Here is a 17,082-nt window from a genome sequence, read left to right on the forward strand (position 1 = left end):
GAAGAAAAAAAACATTGTCTGCTTAACTGTACCAGTCTAATGATTTATTTAACACAAAGATTTAAAAAAATCTGGTAGCTCGTTTAGCCAACTACCTGAGGCTGAAGCTAACAACCAATGAACTTATGCGATAGCAAGGTGAGTTCGTCTGTCCCTCCACAGAATGATTGGTCAGATGTTAGCAAAATGGCATTTATACTGGTTTTGACTTTTTAATGAATTGTGATTCTCATTAGTTTGTGCAATGCAGCCAACCAACAATAAAATGTATCACTGTCTTTCTGTACTTGACACATTAAAATAACCTGTAACCTGTGATGTATCATCGGCCGGATAAACATTGTCATCATTAACGGTATTAATGCTCTGGATCAAGAAAGAATGTCAAACATATGCTGATGGAACCTCCTAAAATATGAAGATTGCTTGAATAAATATCAGTCCACATCTGAGTGGTCGCAAGAATCAATAAATGTAAACTAATTAGAATCAACCGTAAACTATAAACCTGATGTTAAATGAAGAAGTGATGCTACACAGTGGTGAGCATGGTCCTTTGAGACGTGTTCCTGCCATCAAATTCAAAATGGGTATTATTTATTTATTCAGAATAAATTGTTTATGCTGTATTTAAATGGCTGCATTTTGTTTTGTTCAGCGTCCCAAGTGCTTGGATTGGGATTTGTAATGGTCAAAACAAAAATCTCTGGATAAAATTATTTGTTTAGATAATTGCTTTGTGTATCAATAACACCTTTTGTGTATGATGTTTACATATTTATGTAGAATGTACAAAGAATTTGGAATCAGGCCCTTTTTTTCTATCAGCTTACATCATTCTGTTGACTTTCTTTGACCCCTTCTTCTACCCCACAGTGTTTTCGCTCTGCCCCTCCCACCTTGTTGCCCTCCCGCCCCTCCTTGCTGCTACCTGTCCCCTCAGAGAGAACAATACTAGCTACCAGAGTCGTGCCCTCCACTCTTCAGAGAATCTAACGTGCTAGATGAATCCTGACAGACCAGACAGGGTGTAGAGGCCACTGTTTTAACAGCCATTACCGGAATAGGTGCTGACAGCTATGGTGCCCATGAATCCTCTCTCTTTCTCTCACTCCATTTCAGCTGGCAACGTGTGTGTGTGTTTCTGTGTGAGCGGAGGAGATGCTGGGTGGGTGGGTACAACAGCCCAATTAGGACAGGAATGACAGTTTAACAAGGACTGAGCTGAAAATGGTGGAATTTGTTGTGGTTTTCAGGGGACACGTTGTCAGACTCAGACTGATACAGACGTATGAAGCCAAACATCTCATTTTCACTTGACTTTTATCTCAGTTTGTGGAAGTTTAGCTCATACTGGAGAGAAAACCTCTCAAAACAGCATCATGAAAGTTAAAAGGCACCTCAAACTGACGTGAGGAACAATTACACAACGGCGTCGCCGAGATGAAGGAAGTGTTGCGCATTATTGTTGAGATTTCTGTTATGACATTTAGAAAAGTGAAATACCAAGCACTCATTTCATTTTCTCAAGATCAGCTGTGGGATTTCTCAAGAATTTAGTCCTTTGAACACCCTGCCCTAAAAATGCCTACTCAGTTAGGTGTGTGTTGCGTGGCGTGATCTTCAATCCGATTTATCTCCTTGTTTTAATTAAATGCGGCATGTTTGCCGCCGCACTTGCTTTGTTTTGTGGCGATAAAGCCGCAGAATGCAGCCGCAGCAGCCGTCATCGTGAAAAACAATCAGCGGTTCAAGATAAAGGCCAAATCCACAGTAATTACCGCACCTTAAACATGAGGGTTTATGCTCGTATCTTTCCTCTTTGTTTCAATTTGGAGTATAGCCAGATAGAAGGCTGCTGTAATTATGAGAAGATTGTGAAACCGGATTATTGGTTAATGCTTTACATAAAGTCGAGCTGTCACTCCCGGTAAAAGGGAATTCTTTTCAGTGCAGCAGATAATACGATATAATAACAGCAATGCAAGGTTACAATGTCTCGTTATATTACAAATGACGACTGCGCTATATGAAAAACGGCGTGAGACGCGGATTTACAGGTAAATTAAATTGCTTCCACGGGACCAAACATATCAGACACTAAAATATCTTTCGCCCCATGGGCTTGATATTCCCTGTGGTTAAAGAGCCCTGTCTTGTCGGATCTGCCTATGTCAGAGACAGAACACGACTAACAAATTCTTTTCTGTGTTTTGTTTTCAGCCTGAAGCAACACCAGCAGTAAGTCAGAGAGACAGGCCACTCTGGAAAGAAGAAGTGATGAAGACAGAGATTATTGGAATAAACAACTTCCGAAAAGAGGACTTGTCTTAGTATGCGAGAGTATGCGAAAGTCGTGCAGTGCAACTTCAGTATGCGTGTGTTTGTGTATATAGCCTATATGTGTGTCATAGGCACTTATGCACACATCTGCAGTACGAGTGCGTGGGTCATTGTGAGTGTGTTAATTTCTATCTTTGATCAAAAAATAATATATCTTTGAGATCTATTCAGCACCTTCAACGAGCTCTAAACACCGGCGGCCGTCAGAAGACCTGCGGCTGCGTATTGCCATGTAATTCCAGTGTGAACCACAATCCTGAAATTGAAATGATGTCAGTGCATTGCTCGGAGTGGTGAAAACCATGACAATGATCGTCACAGAACAGCAGTTACAGTAACCATGTAACTAGCAGTCCCCCGCCCCCAAGTGCTCTGACCGTGAACCAAGTCTGACCAGAATCTTGTGTTTCAACGTGTATTTAATATGCAGTGATGCTGACGGTGCCGTGAGCGCGGCTCACTTTCAGACCACTTGAGACCTACTCAGGCCCAGACTTTCAAGGACAAGAAACTTCCCGATGACCTCAGCCATTGCAGATTGCATGAATTTCCATAATTTCAAAAAGCTCTTGGTTTGAATCTAGTGTTGTCTACCAATTGCGGATGTGCCACTTTGAAACCCATTTTCACATATGCCAAAATAATCAAAACCTGAAGATTAAAAGGGAGAGAAAAGTAGCAAAGAAACTATTGAACTTCTGCTCTGAAGAGGGTCTGTGCAACTCTGTGAATCATCTACTGCTCAAAACATTCCCATAGCACTAAATACTGATGTCAGATGCAGTCTGGAGGTGATAAAAAAAAATCTTTCTGAGAAGGGCAACATGTAGATATGTTTTTTATTTTTCTGTTACTGCCAGAATAAAGAAACTTCACACTCATGTAGCAGCCACTGTACAATACAACTGGGGTGTAATTCAATGCATGCAAAGTGTAGAACATTGCATTCACTTGCCTTCTTGAAACCTACTTCTTGCGCATTTTGGTAATAGCGCTGCTTTGTAGTGATAGCTAGGTAATGAATTAATGCACATGCTTGTACCTGAACAAAGAAATCACCTTTTAGTGCTGAACTGCCTTCATCTCAACATCTTACCAATTCATCAAAAAAATAAAGAGGAGAGCCTTTTTAGATATTAGTCCAGTAACCACTGCACAACAACCTCATTCGTAAGTGTCTTCAGGCTGAAAAGTGTATTTCAACAATGGTCTGTAGCACCACAAGAAGACGTGCTCCACTTTCCCATGCTGGCACATCACGTTGGCTATGAGCAGGGGAAAAGACTGAGAAATACAGCAGTCAATGCAAAGCTACCCTCTGTTTGTTCTTGTTGGTCATTTGTAAACACATTAAAATGTTGTTGCTTTTCTATTTTGCTTATTTCGCGGTGAAGAGAGTGAACTACATATTACTTGATTAGAAACTATTTTTCTTCCGCAGATATATGGTTGAGATATATGGTTTTTATGCAATCGTGCTAATAGTAACAACCATACAATGTGGGTTTGAAGTGAAATAGTTCAACAAAGCAAAAAAAGCGGTTTGTGTAAATAAAGCAGTAGCGACAGGTGAAGTTCGTGTTTTTAGTAGTACAGAATTTTTGTATTCATAGTGTTTATCTCCACTGAGCCACAGATGATAAGGGAAATGTTTCTTATATTATTGAAAAATACAAATATGTTGGCACTGGGATGAGAGGCTTTTGTTGGGTCATGTTTTTCATAGATAAACGTAAGTGAAAATAAAGTAATGGTGACTCAAAGAGTCGGCGATGATGGACCAAAACTCTGTGTTTGGAAGCCAGTGAGTCATCACATTCATTTAGAGGGATTCTGATAGCCGTCATTTTCGTGAGGAAAACTGCAGTCGCTATAAAGACAGTCCCTGCAGAGAAACATCTGAAATGCCAGTGGATTCCTAAAGCTGCCAAAACAACAAAGTGGGACTACAAACCGCTGGATATTTTTATACCATAACAAAACCACAAAAACAAGAAGTCTGTTTTTTGCTTGTCGATGTGCATCATGACTGTTCTGATGACTATTTACACTGACTTCATTCTTTCAAACACTAGTGCATTCACAATAGGAGTGATGTCTGTGTGTGACGATATCACAGTCTGTGCAGACGATGACTGCGCCATGAGTCACATATTTTAGCAGATGTTACATAATATATGACAGAGATGTATCTATGGGTAGGAACTGTGTGATATGATGCTTGCGGGTGGGTGTCTGTGAATCTATCAACTGTGGAAGCCTTGCTGCGAGCTATGCAGCCTGAGCACATTTGTAAACACACACGATGATGAATACAATGGTACCTACAGTATATCTATTTTCTCTTGCAAAAACCACAAGTGTGTATTCCTTTTTCTGACTGTGTGTGCCACCATGAATACGTCTGAAATCTCCACTTACTTAAGCATTCATCTGTTATCACACTGCTTAACTTCACAATTTGCAGTAACAAATAAGACCTCAGTCAGACAGCCCTGGAAACTGGTTGGCAACCCAGTTGCCAGGGAAAACTGTATTCCCCAACCAGCTGGGGAGTGGTTGCCTGCTGTAACTAGCTGAAATCTGTTGCAAAACGCACACATCACTGAAAAAACCTCCTTGTGATTGCTTTGGTTGCTCGCACATTGCTCCGGTCAACCATAGTTTGCATGGAGACTTGTGTTGTCTGCAAACACTCTTTGAAATTTGAAAGCATGACACAAACTGTTAACAGACCTTTCACCTTCAAAGTGAAAGTTGTACCGTAGCCTTGCAACCGACACCTTTCAAAATCTGCAACTTTTTCAAAGAGCGTCACACTTTCACTGGGAGAGCAGTTAGTGCTTGGTTGTAGACCAACAGGCAATATTTCCACACTACAGCCTACTGCTGATCAAACCAATTGCAAGGACCACCTACCATTGCAAGTAAGTTTTCGATGCAGCACTATATAAGTCTTTATAACCAGTTTTGCCTAGTGACTTCCAGGAGCAACCTGAGACCCGGTCAGGGAATTCACATTTTTCCATAGGATTCGAAGCTTGCCAGGCTAACTGGTCACTAACCAGTCTCCAGGGCTGTTGATTGGGGCTTTAGCAATCGATTTCACAGACAGCCAGCAACCACTCACCAACAAATTGGGGAATACACACTTTTCCTTAGCGACAGATAGTTGCCTGTGGCCTATAGGCCTGAGTGACAGATCTAAATCATTTAGTTTATCGACAAATCTCATCACTTTCTTTGCCACTTCCTTCTCCAAACTGACTTTTTATATGCTCCTTAGACAAATTATAATACAGCACATGAGACAAAGACAAAGGTGCTGTGTCGTTTTATACACAGAAATAATTGTAGTTGAAATTGTGGGTCAAAGGCATTATTCCTTATACTGCAAAATCTGACTCTGAAAAGAATTTCTATATTAATAGTCACATTGATAATGATTCTACTAAATTCATACAGGTTTAGAAAAGTAGAAAAATTCAAGAACTAATTAAAGATTTTATTCATTCCTAGTGGGATAGTTTACTATCATTTACTATCATTAGTGTTTCTTTATTATTTATTTATTTATTTTTCAGGAATTAAACCATGTTCTCGCAAAATGGTATCTGCTGAAATATCAGCTTTTACTTTATGGCTATAAATTACACCAACCATAACCAATCTACAGATCAACACATCATGCAGATTTAGCTGATGTCGTTATTCCTGCCAGACTGCTGGAGGCTCTTATAAATACACAAGCTGTTATACCTGTATGTTCACCATGGTGACGGCTCATTATTAAAGTAGGAAGCATGTGAAAAGGGAAAAAATTCATGGCCGGGGACTGAACACTGTGTGTTTGTCATTTGTGTGTGTGTGTTTGGAATAAAAGCAGAAAATGCTGGAAGGTTTTGTATGAAAACGAGTCGAAGGGAAACAAACAGCCTTAAAGTTTGGTTCCCAAAATAGTTTATGTAGATTCGGAGTAACAGAGGAGGAAAGTCTGGGTGGGGTGTGCCAAGAGCAACCTCACAAGCACACACAGATGCTTTCTTTACACTTTTATTTAAATAAATGAGCATAATAACATGCTGAGTGGAGTGAGGCTGAGCTGCAGGAAATCTTTATCATATATTGTTGTAATTTTCTTCCTAGAAACCAAATTGTTATTCCAAGCAAAAAGGAAAGAAAAAGAAGAAAACTGAACACTAATTGCATAAAAACAAGTGCAAGAGAAAGGGAGAAGAGGAAGCAGCAGGTGGGAGAGAGTATCAGTGTAAACAGCAGCCGCTGAGCACTAGTAATGGTGCGATGTAGTCAACAGGAGATGAGCTAAATAAAATATTAATTCTGGTATTATGTCATTTGCACTGCACCACCCAACCTCTGTGTACTAGTCAGTGGGTATGAGAATACTAGGCCATCGCTCCACTTAGGCAGCAGTAGGGTATGCTATCTGAGCTCATCCATATTCATGACCCTATCACTGTAACCCCATGTTCTACTGGGAGGGGTCTTTGAAAAGGAAATCTTTTCACTGTAGGTGCAGTTCACAGCTCGCTTTCTTCTAGTCCTGCCATGACCCGGCATCACCGTGGAGTTTACGCTGAATTAACTGCAGTAATCAACTTAAAAGACATCAAGGGATATCAGTGAGTCACACTGATGGTACCCAGCGATTTTACAGTTATCTCTCTGCGACAGCCCATTATGAGAAGCATGTGTTGAAAATGTCACAATAAAGATTTGGTACGTCTCCAGCTGACATTTTAAAGGACATGTGTGGCACAGGGTGTGAACAAAGCTAAATCCTACACTGAGTCCATGAGTGTGTACCGACACCACGTCTTAAATTTGCAAAGGGGCTGAATCTAAAAAGGCAGACTTTCAGGGGAGATTGTTCTAAACTTTTCTTTGATTTGACAATATTTTATTTTCTTGAAGAATAACAATGCCTGCCTTGTTGAAAAGGTTATGCTGACTGAAACCAGAGTGAATTTAATTATTAAAACCTCTTAGCGAGGACAGACAATAAAACATTTAATAAATAATAAAAGAGTTTTTGTTTTCTCTTCTTACACAAATACATCAGTACAAAATTAGACATCTAACCTACATATTTCACCAAATCAAAGGCAGACTTGGACTTTCTCCCATTTTATCATGTTACATGCTGTGCCTATGCACACTAGCTGTCAGCTGTGATGATGTGAACCCCAGACAGCCCAGGAGCAACAGATTTCCACTCTGGTGCTCTGCTCCATGCATCAGGCTGTTGTACTTATAGCCTGTCAGAGCCTCCCTGTCTAAAAATCATCCTAGCTGTTACAATATTGAGCCCACAGCCTCTGCTGGTATCTGAGACAGCACCTCATAGGCTGTGGGTAACAGCCAGACACATATGCAGCAGGCTAAACTGAAAGCATCTGCATTAAAACCAGACAACTAATGATAATGTGATAATTCTTAAAGGCAGAAATGAGTGTTATCTTGCAGCAATGACCAATCTGTCCAGGCTGACTTATTCTAAATGGGCAACAGGCAGCCCTTAGACCATGTCCACATTAACTGTCCCTTTAAAGGTCAGAGCAGTTGGGATACACGACAAGGATAATCATGCATACATAAACGGAAGAACATTTAATAAAATGTACAGTTCTGGATGAGTCACAGTTGCAAACCTTCCAATCCATTTTCTATCCACGCTGCAGGGGCAGCAGTGTAAGGACAGACGCCCACACTGCCCTCCTCCAGCTGTTTTGGAGGACCACTGAGGTGTTCCCAAACCACCGGAGAAACATCATTTCTCCAGCATATCCTGGCTCTCCTCTCAGTTAAACAACCCCCCAAAAAACCACTTCACCTTGGAGCCTTCCGGGAAACTTCCTCGCCTGATAATCAAACCACCTTCTTTTGATGTGGAGGAATATAGTGGCTGTTACTCTCCCAAATAATCAAGGTCCTCAATCTAAGGGAGAGACCAGACACCCTTCAGAGGAAGCTCATTTCCTCCATCTGCACTCTCATTCCATCGGTCACTACCCACAGCTCGTTGCTATAGATAAGGTTGGGAATGTAAATTGACCTGTAAATCAGCAGCTTCACTTTGATGCTCTCTCTTCACCACCTTCTGCTCTCACTCGTAAACAAGAACCGGAAAGGTTTGAAGCACTCCGCCTCCGGCAGTGACTAACTCCAAAACCAGAGTGGGCACCCATTTCCCACTGAGAACCCTAGCTCCATATTTGTAGGTGCTAATTCTCAGTCACAGATTAAGGCTTTTAATACAAAAACAATCAGAGAGCACAGCTCTCCCTAAAGAGCAAGGGCTTTACTAAAACTTTGATGTTTTATGTTTTTGCTACAATGTGATGACATCAGCTTGTTATGGCATCATCATGCCACTATAGGGCTTCATATTTAAAAAGTGTGTTGTACAGCTCTCTCCATGCCCTTTCATATGATATTTTACAATATCGTTTATTGATTTTTTTTTCTCACTTTAACCTTGGGTGCTAACAATGAAGATCAAGGTATACTGGTTAGCCAAACTAGAAACTAATCTCCCCTAAGGAACGATATATTTTTGTGACATTTGAAGACGATCCATAAAAAATTGTGAGTAACATGTGGCGTGACCTTGACCTGATTTTCACCTAAATTAAATCAGCGTGACCTCTAGTTAATATGTACACACAAAAAATCTGAAAATGATATCTTGAAGACCTCGGACTGCTAACATTTAGACATACAAATGGCATGTGTGCCATTTCAGTGTCGTTTACAACATTACTTGGTTATTTAAGGATGTGAGTAAGAATTTCAAATTAATTGAGTTGTGCTCAATTCTAACACTTCAAGAGATTTTTTGTTCTTCTTTTATCATTTATTATTATTAATATTCTGTTAGTTAGTGTCTTTTTCAGACAAAGACAGAAAAATTTAACATCTGGACACCATTTGTGGTCCGGGATGAAATCAAAAATCAAGATTACTACTAAAATGTCAAGTGCCAGATATCACAAAACCTCAAAAAGTGTGGGAAATGAGCCAGAAGGACTGTGGTTAATGATAATATTCTCTTAAGTGCATGAGTCATCATTCAGTAACCCACCTCCACCCCACTTCCCTTGTTGATAAGGCGAAATGAACTTTGAGTACAACCCAAGTGTTTACATCAATGCGCCTGTTGCGAAGTTGTGTCCCATCTGCCTTTGCGAGTGAGGCCAATTGCTACATAATAATGAAATTATATCAGGGGTAATGCTGACAGATTGCCTCAGTGCTTTTAACCTTGTTTTAAGCCAAGACAAAAGGCTGTGGCTCCAGTCAAGCAGAGATATTGTTTTGGCTTCTGTTATAATCCAAATCTGTCTCTTGCTGTTTTTCAAATGGAGAAGCTTCGCCAAGTGCCAAACAATTCTTCGGTAAAAGCTTTTTGTTGTTCCTGCTCTGTGGCCGGCCAGAGCATCTCCAATTAAAACTGATCTGACACATTCACTGTTTTAGCCCTGAAACACATACACTTTGGGAGTTGTGCTCCTGTATGTAAAATAAGTGTGCGCCAGTGTTCCCAGCAAATTAATATGCATGTGTGCACAGATAACGTTTATTTACTTCCCTTTTTTGCATATTTCTTTGCTTATTTTTTGTCTCCCTGAGTATCTGCGCGACAGATTTATGTGAATGTTTTGGCAAATAGTATATGCTTTGTGCATGGGCCCTAAAATTCATTAAAAGCTGCTCACTCAATCTAAAAGCTGTTTTACCATCAGGGAGACTTTTATGACAAATCAATCTTGTTCCTAGTAAGTCGTCCAATTTAAATAAAATAGGCACAGAATGCAGACGAGCCGACATCTGGTTCAAATAAATACTGAAACTTACCACCTACCAAAGCTAATTTACCTGACACACTTGGTCTTTTTTTCTCTTTTAGTTACATTAAATCAAAGGAACTAAGTTTAGAAATGTTACAGGGATGGCCCACAATACCTTCCAGACACTTCCAAACTAGGCTGTACATAAACTGGGCCAGTAAGGCAGCATTTGGCCTAATACAGTATGTATCTGGGCCTCGACTCAGGAGGGGGACAGACAGTGCAATAAGTCTGTCAGCTGACGGCTACATCTGATAACCCCCTCCCGTGACTGCTGTCATCTCAACATCCTGTTCCCAGCCTGCAGAGCGTACTCCAAACCAGGGATCTCAATCTGTAACCAGCATGCAGACATAAACACACATACATCCACAGGCAGCCTGTCTGCAGCTGAAATTATGGGTTGTCAAAGCCTAGTCAGAAGCCCCTTTCCCAACTAAACATCCTTTTATGTTCCTTTTGTAATAAATGGAGAATCAGTAACCAATAATAGGTTTTAAACACAGCTATGTTGGATTTTTTTTTTTTCATTTTACTGACAAAAATAAGTTGAAAACAGAAAAATAAAATTTTTCTTAACATATTTGCATCTTCTGGAGCTGCTTCAGCGTCGTGGTGAGGCAGTTCCGTTAGATGCCGTTTAATTTTATCGTCAGTTATCAGTAAGTTAACAGTGAGCAGGGTGGTTTGAAAGAAAATCAAACAATCAGCTGATTTTAGTTCATATGCTCAGAGGAGGAGATAATGACATTACTTTTATTTACATTGAATAAAAGGACAAGAAAAAGTTCAAACTGCCTACAGGGAAAAAAGGATTATACTGAGAGCAGGACTTCAGCTCTTTGTATTAGCATTAGCAATTAGCCCAGTGCTAAATATATTTCACATCTCTGTACTTATCTTTCCACAGTTGGCACAAATTATGCCCAAGGTATCAGCGTATACCTTTCTGTTTGTGGTTACTATGCAACAAAATGGGTAAAATGTCAGACAAATCAAAGAAAAAAAGATCCTTGAGCAAAAACACAAAAGAAATCCTCAGTTTCAATTAACAGTTTCAGTTAAGCAGAAAATTACCTTACAATCCTGAACACAGATCAAATAAAAGGTGTGCATGGAAATAGAACAGGGCACCAGCTTTATCAGCAATTTGCAAATGTGTGAGAGACACCGTAGAAGGAGCCTTGAAACAAAAGCCACACTTTTCAAACGTGGGGAATTATACAACTTTTAATTTTACAGTTTTTCCCCTAATTTGAACAGTGATCTTGAACATTTGAAACCAAAGCAGAACTGTGAAATATTCATGACAGCCTACGTGTTCACTTTGCTAACAAGACCCTGATAAATGCAAATTTACTGAGAAGGATTTGCAAAGAACTTGCCATATCTATATAGTATATATATATAGATATATAGTATATATCTATATAGTTTAGTGCACAAATCAAAGTAAAAAAAAATAAGGTCATTGTTTTATGATGCGGAGTCCAAAAAACTAAAACAAGGACAGGGACAGAGGACCCTAACCAACAAGAGACAACAGGCAGTGTGAGGACTAGGGTTATATATAAACACACTAAGAATAGATTGAATACCAAGACACAGGTGGGAGCAGGACAAAGTTGAACACACCCAGCAGGTAAAAAGAAAGAGGCTGAAAGACACTCACAAAGGAAGTAAAAAGAGCAGGAAGTAAAACTAGAACAAAGACAGTTGTTACTAAAACATGAGGACACAGCAACATGAAAACAAACACTTAAAAACAGAGACAGGGAAACACAGGAGGCACAGGAAGACAACTAAACGCAAAGTGGCACAACAAAAATCAACAAAGAAATGGGAATATGATATTATCATGTTTTGAATTCGATATTTATATAATATTTATTTATTTAAATTTAAACGCTACACTTCCTACTCTATTTATCAAATTTAGTTACCCCAACATAAAAGCTTAACGTCTGCACAAGCCGAGTGTCTCATCGACCTTACTGTTGGTACCTTATGTTATGACTGCAACAACAATGAGCATCAGTTATGAAACTGCATATTCATATTGTCACTATTAGAGAGACTGTTGCACAATCCCAACCACTGAAATGCAAATGAGGACAGCAGGAGACAGTGAAGAACAGAAACCTTCCTTGTCATCACTCATCAATTTAACATACGAGTACAGAAGATTTCACAGCACAGCTGTTAGTATTAACTTGACTAACTTTGGTTGGTTTAATCTGAACAAAGGCACACATTAAAACAATAGAAGGCCTAAATGCAGGGAGAGCAGCAAGACCCCACCCACCCCCACCCACACACACACACACCAGAGAAGAGATAAATGACAACGGTCATGACAGTGATTAAGTAAGAAATAGCATGCACTGACTAAAATCTGCTTCAATAACACATACTTGACTTGACAAGAGCATGCAAATAAGGGAATGAGTTAAAACATCAGCTGATTTGGCCCGGCACGGATATTGGCTGATCTGTGGAAGCTGTTGGCTGACCTTGCCTCTGTAGGAATCCTAATGTAACATTATGATCTATATTTTGAATTTCACAAATATAACTGTATAGCACAGATACAACTGAGAGGGACTGTTTGACGTAAAGGATTTGCCAAGGAGACTTTATTTGTCCTCACTCTCTCAGGCGGTTTGTCTCTTGCTAGTAAAGCGACGCAAACACATGCAGTGTAAGTATAGAAGTGTTAAGGATTATATCACACCGAGGAAATGCGTAGCTGAAAAATTATTTTAAGTTCAGGCTTCCGAGAGGCAAGTCAGTCTGGAAAAGACAAAAACATACCAGAGCTCGCACAATGCAACACAACCGAGGCTATAAGCATTAGAGCAAAGCTTTAGTGGGCAGGAAAAGGGACATGTGGGAGTTTGGAAGATGGGAAAGGGATGTTAAATAGTTTGCATTGAATTTCACAACAGAGTTAAATAAATATGTTTATTAAAAAACATTAATATTCATTCAGAAACTCAAAGCACTGGATCAGCAAGCATGTCTGTCAAAAGCCTACCTAAACCCATTATGTGGAATATGCTATTGTAAAAATATATTCACATAAGTTATTACAGTTTCTCGTGGAAGCCTTTTACTATATACAGTTTATGTATTTAAGGCCTTGAGAGTTGCACGAGATGAATAATTGAACACTGAAATGACTGAACTCCAGTAAACCTCTAACAATGAATAACCAATCTCCCTGTTTAAATAAGAATATTTATGAGTCTTGGCCTTAATCAGGCACTGTTGTGTAAGAGAACCGGATCAGATGGGGCTTAATGCAAAGCCATTAGAACACTAAAACGCACTTAGCCTTCATTAGAGGAGGAACAAGTAGGAAGTGGCTGCACCGTAAGCAGATTCATCTTTTGTGCTGGGAAATGTAAAAGGCCGGGGAGTTAACTGTTAGCTGTACACGAGCAATATGTAATCTTTTAGGTCACAAAGCAGAGGGCGGCCGTCATCGCGATCACTGTGGGATATAAAAAGAAAAAAATAACACCACAAGGTTTTGAAGAGGCTGATATATATCTCAGATCCCTTGGGTGGATGACGTCAAACCGCCTAAAATCTGCGTCTGTTTTGACGCTTGTACGACGGCAGTTGACAGCGTGCACATGTGAGTCAGAGGCTTTACTTCTTCATAACAAATCACGACAAGGAAACTGATCCTCTTAATCCAAACAAACATGCAGAGAATAAGCCAAACTGACTGTTTAAAAAGATTTTAAAAATGTGAACTGATACAAATGCTCTGGCACTGACGGCATGTCACACAACCCTATACGCGCTCCATTACAGCTGTCACCTTTCTAAGTGAAAACATCGTCTAGATTTAGAGTAGACTAAAGCCTGCACACATCGTTGTGCGGGTGTCACGATTACCTCACTGTGCAAAGCTGTAACAAGGTCACGCCGACCTTGAACAACAGCTGCATTAACATCAAAGTTGAAATGACTGATCACCTGCGACTGACTTTAAATCCTCATCTAATACAACAGAGCTGTTGCGGCTCGCCAAGGGCGACATGTTTATCTAATTACAACCTCTTTTCAGTTCATAAAGGACTAATTGCAGACATCTTTTGCCAATTAGACATTTTCATTTAAAGGTAACTGTTTGCCAACAAGCAGTAAACGGATGCATTCATTTGAAAATGAAACCAGAGGCTCGTTATCCAGACTTTACAAACGCATCGCCATCTGAAAATCAGCATTAAATAGCGAACTCCAATCAGCGTCTGAGTCATGGCTTAGTTAAGATTCAGATCACACAGTTGTGGGAAATTGCATCATAGCTGCATGTGTGACAGGTGACAGAGCAGCGCTGAGAAGAGACACAGGGGCAAACGGGGACAGCAGAGGAACTGTCAGCAATTGGACCGGTTACCCTGTGGGTACAAATAGCAGCGAGGGTGAGAAGGGAAAGGAAAGTGTGTTTTTTTTTCACCGTTTCAGCCACACACAGGTTTTCTATTAGATGATAGATGACACGCTTCACACCCTGCACATTGCAGATATCACTCAGCATAGCCCTTGCTTCCTCCTCCCTCCCTTCTCCCTCACCTCTCCATCTGGCAACTGCCTCATCCCAATTTTACCCCTTCCCTCCACCACCAGCACCGCCACCGCCTCACCCCCACATACCGCCATACATTGTCTATTTGTCTGTCAGCGTGACTTCCTTTCCAGAACTGAAGTTCTAGCCAGGTATGTTAATGAAGTTAATCGGATTTTCCCCTCAAGGAAAGCAGCACAACTTTCACAAAGTTCCCAGTTAATTTTACCTTAATTCAATCTGCAGTTTCCCATCTTCCTCTGCTCTGTGTATGTGTGCGTGCACGCGTAAGACCAACGGTGTGTGAATGTTTGTGTCTATGCATTTGGAGGCATTTGTCTTCCCAAGCCACATTTACCAGCCGTTTGGCAGAAATTAGCTATAACAATATTAGCCAATGTCCCTCCGCGTCTGCTGCGAGGAAAAATGTGGGACAGAATTAGCTGCAAGTTTGCCTCTTGTTTATCTCCTGGTTGTGATCCAACTCTCCTGACAAATACAGCAGCTTAAGTGTAGACAAAGACCACTCTAAAAGACTGCATAAGTGCTGACAAAGATACTGGATGGGAAACTTGAATTTAATGCCACAGAAGTACTACTCAAGGCATCAGAAATCCTAAATACGAGGCACTTGTCTTATCATTCATTAACAACGTGGATCAGGTGTCACAGGTTTGCGGTGACACAGTGGTATTCCTTGCTAAGAGTGGATCATGTGGCCCTGAAAACAAAACAAAAAACTGCTTCCTTCATAACATTGACGTACCATGGTCCTTCATCCTTGGCACCTGCTGTGTGGAAGTGTGAATATGACTGAGGCAGTACTCTATTTACCACAGAGTTTATAAGCACTAGGAGGCCTCTCCATTTTTATTCTCCCCAGACAGTGGCCGTGCCGTGCTGTTTCCGCACTGTCTCCTCCTTAGTCTGAATGCCACCGCTGTCAATCAACCTCCTCACCTCCCCCCGAGCTACCTTAGGGACTCTTCTAATGAGGTGTGTGTTGGCATTATGGCACAAAAAGCTGCCTGTGAAACTGTTTCATACAAGGGCATCCATTACCCCATCCATGTGTGTGCCAAGAGAAAACAAAGACCAGTAGAAACATTATTTAAGCAATTCATAAGCTATAAACAATGTTTTTCTGCTGCTGCTGCAAAACAACAAGAAAAGGCATTACTGTGTACAAGTAGTGAGCCCTTTTGTCACTTATAAATCCCTCAATGCCCTTACCCCTCAGTACCTGTCTGACTTTATTCCCCCATACAAACAGTTTTGGGTGCTACAGTCCTCAGCTGTGGGTCTTCTTTCAGTCCCTTGTAGCCAACTTCCATACCTCTATGGTATTCCTACCCTTTGGAACTCTCTCCCATCTGAGGTTCGCAGTGCCCCATCACTGGCCTCTTTTAAGAAACTCACCTTTCTAACAAAGCATTCAACTTTTAGTCTTTGTGCACATTTATATATATATTTTTAATTTATACTCCTTTGTAAAGCATCTTTGGGTTTCTTGAAAGGTGGTATACAAATCTAAGTCATGACTGAGCCACCACTCATGTCTTTATATGTTGCAAGAAAATATGTGCAGAAGTTTATTGATACATTTGCAGAGTTTCTTCAGTCCCGATTAGCTTGAACGTCAGTATTTGGTATACCTCAACATTACTGAAGCAGTGCGCGATCATCTTGGCAGACAATAGAAGAAAAGGAAGCCAACATCCAAAGAAGAGACTGGATGTCCTTCAAGAAAACTGGAGAAGACATGAGAAAAACTTATCTAAGAGAGCTCAGGCTGTGTTTCTCTGGGGAGTCCAGTCTATGACTGATAGTTTTCCATTGTGTGTTTTTGTACCCAGTTATACTTTTACTGCATTGGCAGTTTGTTTGGGATCACTGCTTAGCTGAAAAATGAAGCTGTTGCCAATCGGACGTTTCCAGATTGTATTGTCTGCTGGATCAAGATCTGACTGTATTTTTCTGTCATAATTACATCAATTCTGACAAGATGCCTGACACCACTGACTGAAATGTAGAATGAAACCATAACACTCACTGTCTTAGGTCTTTCTTGATGAGCCGTAGTAAATGAAACATTTTTGAAAACTGAGTTTTTATTGAACCTTAAAAAGAACCTTAAAATAATAAATTAATTCAATATTAATTTGAATATATTGTTTTCATCTGTATCATATTTGCTATTTCCAGTATTTTTGTCATTTATTGCTCTTTTTCCGGGGGGGGGGGGGGGGGGGGGGGGGGGGGGGGAGCTGCTTATTCTCAAAAACT

General features: G+C 40.4%; 1 protein-coding gene across 2 annotated transcripts in view; it reads left to right on the forward strand.

The window, feature by feature from the left end:
• The window catches only part of LOC146374926 (zinc finger matrin-type protein 4), a 57,828-nt gene extending 54,113 nt beyond the window's left edge, over positions 1 to 3,715 (forward strand). For both annotated transcript variants that reach the window (XM_084947912.1, XM_084947913.1), the window contains one exon: positions 2,224 to 3,715. In XM_084947912.1, coding sequence (XP_084804038.1) covers positions 2,224 to 2,245 — 22 coding nt within the window. In that variant the 3' untranslated portion in view covers positions 2,246 to 3,715. The remainder of the gene's footprint in view (positions 1 to 2,223) is intronic.
• Positions 3,716 to 17,082: the final 13,367 nt, after the last annotated feature.

Source organism: Perissodus microlepis, chromosome 13, assembly GCF_051167445.1.
Source record: "Perissodus microlepis isolate ML-2025 ecotype Zambia chromosome 13, ASM5116744v1, whole genome shotgun sequence".
NCBI lineage: Eukaryota > Metazoa > Chordata > Actinopteri > Cichliformes > Cichlidae > Perissodus > Perissodus microlepis.